We start from the raw sequence: 10,800 nt of genomic DNA, 5'->3' as shown, positions 1-10,800 counted from the left end.
AATGATCCAACTCATGAAAGAATTAATAAGGGAAGATTCACATATAAATATACTATCCTAGAAATCTTTTGTCATTGTGAGCCCTCATCAAAATAGTATATGCCAAAATTGTTGGCGTTGGACAAGGAAGACAACTTAATGATTTATGTTTGTTCATATTCACATAGAAGTCATATTGTGCATCCAAAAACTCCGCACTAAGTAGAGATACTACTTGTGCATCCAAAAACCCTTAAACCCAAATCTTATCTTCAAGTGTCCACCATACCTACCTAGGGATTGAGAAAGATCCCTCAAGTAAGTTGTCATCGGTGCAAAAAGGAAATAATAGTTGCTTCTAAAAGTGTGAGATCATTTAGTGTAAGAGAAAATTGAGCGTTGCACGAACTTGTGATGGTGAAGAATAAAAGCGACAGACTGCATAATAAAGGTCGCTATCACAAGGGGCAATGTAACATGACGTTCTTTTGCACTAAGGGATTGAGCATACAAACAAGTAAGCGCATGGCAACCTCTTCTTCCCTCTGCGAAGGACCTATCTTTTACTTTTATGCAAGAGTCAAAGTTTTTCTCTGTATTCCTTTTTATTTTTCTCCTTTGGCAAGCATCATGTGGTGAGGAAAGATCTAGGCACATATGTCCAATTGAATATGGGTGGCATGAGTTATTATTGTTGACATCACCCTTGAGGTGAGTATGTTGGGAGGCGAAACCATAAGCCCCTATCTTTCTATATGTCCACTTGAAACGTTTTGCTCATGGGTATGAGGTGAGTGTTAGCAATCATAGAATACTATATGATGGTTGAGTATGTGGACTTGCCTAAAGGCTCTAACACGTGACTCTTCCTGAAAAGATGATGAATTGTAGTTGCAAAGTTGACTGAGAACATAGTTTGTTGGTTTCTAATAGATTTTTTGCTTTATACTTCGATTGTGTGATGAACTATTACTTATTCATGCGAAGTATATGATAAAAGTCCTATGTTTAATTTTTTTGCTGTTATAATAATCAACATGATGCTTCTATGTCCGTATTTTGTTTTTATCAAGACCACTCTCTCAAAGCATGTGGACATGTTTTTCGATCTTGGTTTTTGCTTGAGGACAAGCGAGGTCTAAGCTTGGGGGAGTTGATACGTCCATTTTGCATCATGTTTTCTTACTATTATTTATAATGTTTTTATCCACAACAATGCTTTTTGGAGTAATTCTCATGCCTTTTCTCTCATAATTTGCAAGGTACACACCAAGAGGGAGAATTCTGGCAGCTAGAAATCTGGACCTGGAAAAGCTATGTCAGGCCACCTATTCTGCACAACTCCAAACAAGCTGAAACATCACGGAGATTTTTTATGGATTATTTAAGAATTATTGGAGCAAATAACTACTAGAGGGGGCCCACCAGGTGGGCACATCCCACCTGGGCGCGCCAGGGAGCCCAAGCGCGCCCTGCTGGGTTGTGCCCTCCTTGGCCCACCTCCGGTGCCCATCTTTTGGTATATAAGTCATTTTGACCTAGAAAAAATAAGGAGAGGACTTTTGGGACGTAGCGCCGCCATTTCGAGGCGGAACTTAGGCAGGAGCACTTTTGCCCTCCGGCAGAGCGATACCGCCGGGGGGGACTTCCCTCCCGAAGGGGGAAATCATCGTCATCATCATCACCAACAACTCTCCCATCTGGGGAGGGCAATCTTCATCAACATCTTCAACAGCACCATCTCCTCTCAAACCCTAGTTCACCTCTTGTGTTCAACCTTGTTAACCTTGTTACCGGAACTATAGATTGGTACTTGTGGGTGATAAGTAGTGTTGATTACATCTTGTAGTTGATTACTATATGGTTTATTCGGTGGAATCTTATATGTTCAGATCCAATATGCTATTGAATACTCCTCTGATCATGAGCATGTTTATCGCTTGTGAGTTGTTACCTTTGTTCTTGAGGTCACGGGAGAAATTATGTTGGAAGTAATCATGTGAATTTGATATGTGTTCCGTATTTTGATAGTATGTATGTTGTGATTCCCTTAGTGGTGTCATGTGAACGTCGACTACATGACACTTCACCATATTTGGGCCTAAGGGAATGCATTGTGGAGTAGCAATTAGATGATGGGTTGCGAGAGTGACATAAGCTTAAACCCCAGTTTATGCGCTATTCCGTAAGGGATCGATTGGATCCAAAAGTTTAATGCTATGGTTAGAATTTGTTCTTAATACTTTTCTCGTAGTTGAGGATGCTTGCGGGAGGGTTAATCATAAGTAGGAGGTTTTTTCAAGTAAGAACAACACCTAAGCACCGGTCCACCCACATATCAAATTATCAAAGTAGCGAACACAAATTAAACCAACATGATGAAAGTGACTAGATTAAATTCCCGTGTACCCTCAAGAACGCTTTTCTTATCATAAGAGACCGTTTTGGCCTGTCCTTTCCCTCAAAAGGATTGGGTTACCTTGCTGCACTTTTGTTACTACTATCATTACTTGCTCGTTAAAAATTATCTTGCTATCAAATTACTCTGCTACTTACAATTTCAGCACTTGCAGACATTACCTTACTAAAAACTACTTGTCATTTCCTTCTGCTCCTCGTTGGGTTCGACACTCCTACTTATCGAAAAGAGCTACAATTGATCCCCTATACTTGTGGGTCATCACCAACTATAGAAAGATGGGAAAACCAATAGAATATAAAAGGAATACTAATGAAAGGGTAAAGATTTCCACTTTCCCTCCTATTGTCTCTCATGATGAAACAGGTGATGAGGAGGATCTCCCTATTCAACCAATCTCTTCAATAAGAAGCTTGAAAAAATTGATTAAACCCATACGCGAGGTGGTGAAGAATAAAAGTAAAAGAAGAAAGAATAGAGGTAGAAAAGCATCTCTCCCAAATAATGTTGCTCCTATTATTTTTATGCCTCATGAAAATGAATCAAAAATAATTGTGGAAGATGATGCACTTGATGATGATATTGCTTCTATGTCTTATGGCACAATGTCCGAGAGCATTATTGATGATGATTTTGTTAGGCATATTGCTTGTTGTGATGATTATGATGGGAAGATAATGATACTTCTTATAATCTTGGAAATCTTTTTGGCACCAACTTGGGAAATTATGATGATAGCAATTGTTATACCATTGGTGCTATTCATACTATTAATGATGAGAGTAATTATGCTTGTGATATGCCAAGCCACAAGCTTGGGGATGCTATGCTTAATGAAGATGATCTTTTTAGTCCCCTTGCTTTGAATGATCAAATTTGGTATGATGATTGCATGCCTCCCACTTATGATGATTATTGTGATGATACTTATGTTATAAAAATTAGTGATAATTATTGTCATAATTTTGAATATCCTTTTACTGAACATTACTCTTTTAATGTGGGAACAATTTATAGTATTCGAGTTTTCTATGATACTCCCACTATTGTGAATTAGAATAAAATTTCTTATTTCAAGAGTAATAAATTTTCTATGCTTTTGGGTCATGAAAAGAATGCTTTATGTGATGGTTATATTGATGAATATATTCATGATGCTACTGAAAAATATTATGAGAGAGGAACTTATGATTCATGATGCTCTCTTTCTGTTCCAATTCTTATCTTTTAAGTGAGCATCATTGAACGCATCATGCCTAGCTAAAAGGCATTAAACAAAAGCACTTGTTGGGAGACAACCCAACACTTTTACCTACTGTTTTTGTGTGTTCACATGATTAGCCTACTGTAGTAATCATGTTTTATTGCTTTCGTTTCAATAAAGTGCCAAGTAAGACCTTTGGGATGGTCTATGGTGTTAGTTGATTTGATCTTGCTGAAAAACAAAAAAAATTGCACTCAGGAGAATAATTCTCATTTTTAACAGAAGCGTGATAAAATACTGATTCTTTTTGCAGAAGATTAATAGACAAATTACCCAGGCGGTCCTAATTTTTCAGAATTTTTGGAGTAACGGGAGTATGGTTGGAGTACAGATTACTAAAAACGGTTCTGTTTTTGATAGATTCTGTTTTCGATGCATAGTTTGCTTGTTTTGTAGTTTCTATTGCTTATATCGCTCAATATAAATTTTGGAAATGATATGCTACAGTAGGAATTGTATGCAAACAATTATGAATCTTGTCTTTGACAGCACCAAAGTGAAATGGTTTGCTCTTTATCATACTAACATATCTCACGAAGTTCCGTTAAGTTCTGTGTGATTGAAGTTTTCAAGTTCTGGGTGAGATATCAATATGAGGAGAACAAGGAGTGACAATACCATAAGATTGGGGATCCACAAGGAACCACAAGTTAATATTCAAGGAAGATCCAAGCAACTAAGCTTGGGGATGCCCCGAAAGGCATCCCCTCTTTCGTCTCCAACATTATCGGTAACCTCACTTGGAGCTATATTTTCATTCATCACATGATATGTGTTTTTCTTGGAGTGTCATTTTATTTTGTTAGAATTTGCTTGCTGTTATTTATAATAATGTTTTGCATCTTTAATTTCAATAGAAATTTCAAGGATAGCCTTCACGATGCTTATTTTGCAAGTATATGAGTTGCTGTTTCAAAACAGAAAGTTTACCGATGTTGCAAAAATTCCCGAGAAAACTCAGAATGTGATAAAATTTTGAAACTTTTTGCACAATAAGCTCTGGTAAATTTTCTATAGCATGGTAAATTTTCATAATTTTTGGAGTTAAATAAGTATTGATACTCTTGCATTCTTTATAGGCTGTACTGTTTTGGCAGATTGTTGTTATATGTTTGCATTGTTCGCATATGTTTGCTTGTTTAATGATTCTATTTGAGGATAGGAGTATTAAATATGCAGAGTCATTTTGTATGCAATGTTGAATAATAATTTTGGTGATTTTCTACAGTAGAGAATGATAAGGTTTTGCATTGATTTATACTAACTTATCTCACGAGTTCTTGTTGAGTTTTGTGTGGATGAAGTTCTTGAGATTTAGGAAAACTGTGATATGATAGGTATTAAGGAGACATAAAAGTACAAGCTTGGGGATGCCCAAGGCACCCCAAAATAATATTTCAAGAAGTCTTAGGCATCTAAGCTTGGGGATGCCCCGGTAGGCATCCCACCTTTCTTCTTCAACAACTATCGGTTAGTATCGGTTGAGCCTAAGTTCTTGCTTCTTCACATGATGTGTGCTATTCTTGGAACGTCATTTTTTTTGTTTTGATTTTTGTTTTAATAAAATACTTAGATCTAAAACTTTTAAATAAGAGAGAGTCCTCAAATAGCTACCCCTTCACTTAACTACTCGCTTGATCTTCACTTATATCTTTTTGGAGTAGCTTGCCATTTACACTTGTGCTTCACTTAGAGCATCTCCAACCGCGCCCCCAAGAAGGCCCCCAGGTGATTTTTCGGCCGCCGGCGCCAAAAAATCGGCCCAGTCGCGCCCCCAAGGGCCCAGTTTTTGCCAGCTCGGGCCGAAATTGGCGCCGGCGGACCCAACCCGAACCCGGCGCGCTGGGGGTCGCTTGGGGGCGCCGGGCGAATCGTTTTTGGCGCGAAGAGCCGCGGGCCAGCCGCGTCAGCGACTCGACTCTCTTCTCGCCGCTTCGTTGTCCTCATTGACTCGTTTCCCATGGCGAATCAATGCCAAAGCTGCGCGCTACGCACGCTGCCGCGCCAGTCAACCTCCATTGATACCTCACGGGCGGCGCAGTGAAGGCCGGGCAACACGCGTCCCCTCGGCCGCCACACCATCAAGCCACGCGTAATGCGCCGGCCAAGCCTACCACGGGGCGCCTCCGCCTATATAAGTCGACCACCAGCGCGACGGAGACACGCACAGATACTCCGCCGCCGACGCACCCATTTATCCCCCTTCCTCCTCTCACCGTCTTCAGTTCAGAAGAATGGCCGAGCGCTTTCCAGGTGACGGCGCGGCGGCGAATGGCTTCAGGCGCCGCCATCTTCACGAGGACGAGGCTCGCCTCCTTTTCGAGGCCGAGTACCCGGTCCCGCCGGACATGCGGGTGCCCGGGGCTTGGAGGATCAGCGCCGGTGGTGTGCCGGTGCCACCACCACCCACCGGGACGGCGCGGCTTGCGGAGATCGCACGTATCCGCGCGTCCTTGCCGCGGGCGGCGAGGGAGGGGCCACGGTACGTCCCCGACAGCCCGCTCTGGGAGCCCTACTTCCGCCACCGTCATGCCGAGCAGCTCGAGGCCACCAACGGCATCGTGCCCTCCGGCAGGCTCAACTCCGAGGGCCGGCGCCGGTGGTGGGGCGTGCCCGGCCACACATTGGAGGCCGTCCTCGAGTACATCGAGGGCGGCAACACGCCGCGCCTCGAGTACCCCGCTCCCCCGTCCTTCTCACGCCGCCTTGGAAGCTCCTGGATGCCGAGGCGCATGGAGCGGCCCGAGGCGTCCTCCTCCTCGTCCGGCCGCTCGTCGGGCTCTCCCTACCTCTGCCCCGTCAAGCCGGAGGCCCAGGACACGCTTGTCAGCGCGCGCACCCGCAGCTCCGGTGTCCGCATCGGTGACTCCTCCCCCCCACCGGCCGCTTCGTCCTCGTCGAGCCCAAGCCGGAGCCTGGCCTCCCCGCGGAGTACGAGGAGATAGTCCGGCGCAGCTTCTCTGACGAGGACGCCCTGCGGTGGGCGCGGGACGACTACCTCCGCGACGAGATGGTCCGGCAGCGCCAGGCCCTGGAGGAGATCGCCGCCCGCAAGCGTGGGCGCGAGGACGAGCACGGCATCGTGGTCCTCGACAGCGACGCCCCCGGACCGTCCAACCCGCTGCGCCAACCGGGGGAGGGATGCAGCAGGGACGGCGGCGGCGGAGACGACGATGACGACGGTGGCGACTACACGCGGTTCTACTGCCTCCTCGGCATGTATAACTGCAAAGGTGGGCGGCGGGCGGCGAGCAGCGAGGTAGATGGCAAGGAGCGGAGATGGAGACGGCGGGGGCAGCCCGTGCTAGTTTCTTTCTTTTTTTTGTAAAATATGTTTAAATTTGAACGAACTTGCCGATGTTTGCATTAAATTCAATCCGTGTTTGCGCCGTATTTGACTTTTTCAAAAAAAACGTGGGCGCCGCGACTGGGGGGCATCACGCCCCAAGTGCGCGGTTTAGCGCTGGTGCGCCCCCAGGGGGCGATTTTTAGCTCCTCCTGGGGGGTCAACGGCTGGAGATGCTCTTATATACTATGAGTAAATTGTTGAATGAATTGAATATCATGAAGTTGAAATTATATGTTCATATCATTCCTAGTGGTAGCTTCACATTGGGTTTATAAAGTGAAATCTTTTGAAGCTTGACAATCACAATATTGGTCATACAAGCAATTCATGAATGATTAGTAGAAGGAAGAGAACTTTCACATGCAAATACACTATCTTGAAAATCTTTTGTGATTGTGAGCCCCCATCAAAATATTATATGCTAAAAAATTGATGTTGGACAAGGAAGACAACGTAATGATTTATGTTTGTTCATATTCACATAAAAGTTGTATTGTCATAGATACTTCAACATGTGGTGCTTGCCCCCCATCCCTGCTAGCCAAAACTTCCGCACCAAGTAGAGATACTACTTGTGCATCCAAAAACCCTTAAACCCAAATCTCATTTTCTAGAGTCCACCATACCTACCTAAGGATTGAGAAAGATCCTTCTAGTAAGTTGTCATCGGTGCAATAAGGCAATAAAAATTGCGTCTAAAAGTGTTAGATCATTTAGTGTAAGAGAAAATTGAGCGTTGTACGAACTTGTGATGGCAAAGAATAAAAACGGCAGACTGCATAATAAAAGTTGCTATCATAAGGGGCAATATAATGTGATGTTCTTTTGCACTAAGGGTTTAAGCATACAAACAAATAAGCGCATGGCAACCTCTGCTTCCCTCTATGAAGGGCCTAGCTTTTACTTTTATGTATTTACTTTCATGCAAGAGTCAAAGTTTTTTCTCTCTATTCCTTTTTTAGTTTTCTCTTTTGGCAAGCATCTTGTGGTGAGGAAAGATCTAGGAACATATATCCAATTCGATATGGGTGGGCATGAGTTATTATTGTTGACATCACCCTTGAGGTGAATACGCTGGCAGGCAAAATTCTAAGCCCCTATCTTTCTATGTGTCTGGTTGAAATGTTTTGCTCATGTGTATGCGGTGAGTGTTAGCAATCATAGAAGACTATATGATGGTTGAGTATGTGGAGCTCTTACTTAGACTTTGTTGAATAAGTTGAATTGCAATTGCTTGGTGACTGAGAACATAGGTTGTTGAGTTTCAAGAGAATTCATTGTTTGACCCTTGACATGTGAATTGGTTGCTACTTTGACATGAGAAGTTTTATAGGAAAGAATTTCTGTTATGATGCTAGGAAAAGTGATTGAAATTGTCGTTGATCAAACTTGTGCACTTTGCTAGCATTCACACTTCATAAATTATTTCTTTTACCATTTACCTACTCGAGGATGAGTAGGAATTAAGCTTGGGGATGCTGATACGTCTCCAACGTATCTATAATTTATGAAGTATTCCTGCTAATATATTATAATTCTTGGATGGTTTACAATCATTTTATAGCAACTATATATCATTTTTTGGGACTAACCTATTGACCCAATGCCCAGTGCCAGTTGATGTTCTTTGCTTGTTTTTTACATTGTAGGGAATCAATATCAAACGGAGTCCAAACACCGTGAAACTTTTTGTGCATTTTTTATGGACCAGAAGACCACCAGTGGGCTAGAGCAGCACCTAGGGGGTGCCCCTAGGGGGCACAACCCACCAAGGAACGCCTAGTGGCCCAGGCACGCCCAGGTGGGTTGTGCCCACGTCGGCGACCTCCCGCACTCCCTCTTTGCCCTGTAAATTGTTAAATATTCCAAAACGCTCGGGGGTAACCCTTGATCAGATGTTTCGCTGCCGCAAGACTCTGTAGCCACCGTAACCCAATCTAGACCCCGTTCCGACATTCAGCCGGAGGGGGAAATCATCACCAGTGGCCATCTTCATCATCCCGGCGGCCACCATGATGAGGAGGGAATAGTCCACCCTTGGGACTGAGGGTTTGTACCAGTAGCTATGTGTTTAATCTCTCTATCTCGTGTTCTTGAGATGTCACGATCTTGATGTATCATGGGCTTTGTTAATATAGTCAGATCATATGGTGTTTTCCACTTTCTATCTTGTTGTGATGAATTGAGTTTTTCCCTTTGAGATTTTGTTGTTATCGGATTGAATACTTTTATGGATTTGAGAGCACTTGATATATGTCTTGCATATGAATACTCGTGCTCACAATGGGGTATCATATTGATTCACTTGATATGTGTTTTGGCACTCAACTCGCAGATTCCCATGGTGACATTGCGGTAATCTATGCATAGGGGTTGATGCACATTCTCGACTTTTGTGTCTTGATGACCCACAAGTATAGGGGATCTATCGTAGTCCTTTCGATAAGTAAGAGTGTCGAACCCAACGAGGAGCAGAAGGAAATGATAAGCGGTTTTCAGCAAGGTATTCTCTGCAAGTACTGAAATAATTAGTAACAGATAGTTTTGTGATAAGATAAATTGTAATGAGCAACAAGTAACAAAAGTAAATAAAGTGCAGCAAGGTGTCCCAATCCTTTTTTAGCAAAGGACAAGCCGGAACTCTTATAATAGGAAAAGCGCTCCCGAGGAAACATGGGAATATCGTCAAGCTAGTTTTCATCACATTCATATGATTCGCGTTCGATACTTTGATAATTTGATATGTGGGTGGACCGGTGCTTGGGTGCTGTTCTTACTTGAACAAGCATCCCACTTATGATTAACCTCTATTGCAAGCATCCGCAACTACAACAAAAGTATTAAGGTAAACCTAACCATAGCATGAAACATATGGATCCAAATCAGCCCCTTACGAAGCAATGCATAAACTAGGGTTTAAGCTTCTTTCACTCTAGCAACCCATCATCTACTTATTACTTCCCAATGCCTTCCTCTAGGCCCAAATAATGGTGAAGTGTTATGTACTCGACGTTCACATAACACCACTAGAGGCTAGACAACATACATCTTATCAAAATATCAAACGAATACCAAATTCACATGACTACTAATAGCAAGAATTCTCCCTTGTCCTCAGGAACAAACGTAATTACTCACAAAGCATATTAATGTTCATAATCAGAGGGGTAATAATATGCATATAGGATCTGAACATATGATCTTCCACCAAATAAACCCACTAGCATTAACTACAAGGAGTAATCAACACTACTAGCAACCTACTAGCACCAATCCCGGACTTTGAGACAAGAATTGGATACAAGAGATGAACTAGGGTTTGGAGATGAGATGGTGTTGGTGAAGATGTTGATGGAGATTGCCCTCTCCCGATGAGAGGAGCGTTGGTGATGACGATGGTGATGATTTCCCCCTCCCGGAGGGAAGTATCCTCGGCAGAACAGCTCTGCCGGAGCTCTAGATTGGTTCCGCCAAGGTTCCGCCTCGTGGCGGTGGAGTCTCGTCCTGAAAAGTTACTTCTGATTTTTTTTCTCATCGAAAGACTTCATATAGGAGAAGATGGACGTCGGAGAGCCACCAGGGGGCCCACGAGGTAGGGGGCGCACCCTAGGGGGGGGCGCACCCCCCACCCTCGTGAGCAGGGTGTGGGCCCCCTGGCCTTCATCTTTGGCGAGGATTTTTCTTTATTTATTTTAAGATGTTCCATGGAGTTTCAGGACTTCTGGAGTTGCGCAGAATAGGTCTCTAATATTTGCTCCTTATCCAGCCCAGAATTCCAGCTGCCGGCAT

General features: G+C 43.4%; 1 protein-coding gene across 1 annotated transcript; it reads left to right on the top strand.

Annotated features, from left to right (window-relative positions):
- Window positions 1–5,896: 5,896 nt before the first annotated feature.
- LOC147985388 (uncharacterized) lies at window positions 5,897–6,607 on the top strand. Its single transcript, XM_087539878.1, has one exon. It carries the CDS (start codon window positions 5,897–5,899, stop codon window positions 6,605–6,607), a length of 711 nt encoding a protein of 236 aa, XP_087396004.1.
- Window positions 6,608–10,800: the final 4,193 nt, after the last annotated feature.

This window comes from Triticum urartu, chromosome 2A, assembly GCF_056163025.1.
Source record: "Triticum urartu cultivar PI428250 chromosome 2A, HENAU_Tu73, whole genome shotgun sequence".
Taxonomy (NCBI): Eukaryota; Viridiplantae; Streptophyta; class Magnoliopsida; order Poales; family Poaceae; genus Triticum; species Triticum urartu.
Note: the sequence above shows the minus strand (reverse complement) of the source record. Positions and strands in the feature narration are given on the sequence as shown.

What these genes read in the sequence shown, in the direction of transcription:
- LOC147985388 (XM_087539878.1), top strand. Translation starts at nt 5,897, where the DNA reads ATGGCCGAGCGCTTTCCAGGTGACGGCGCGGCGGCGAATGGCTTCAGG.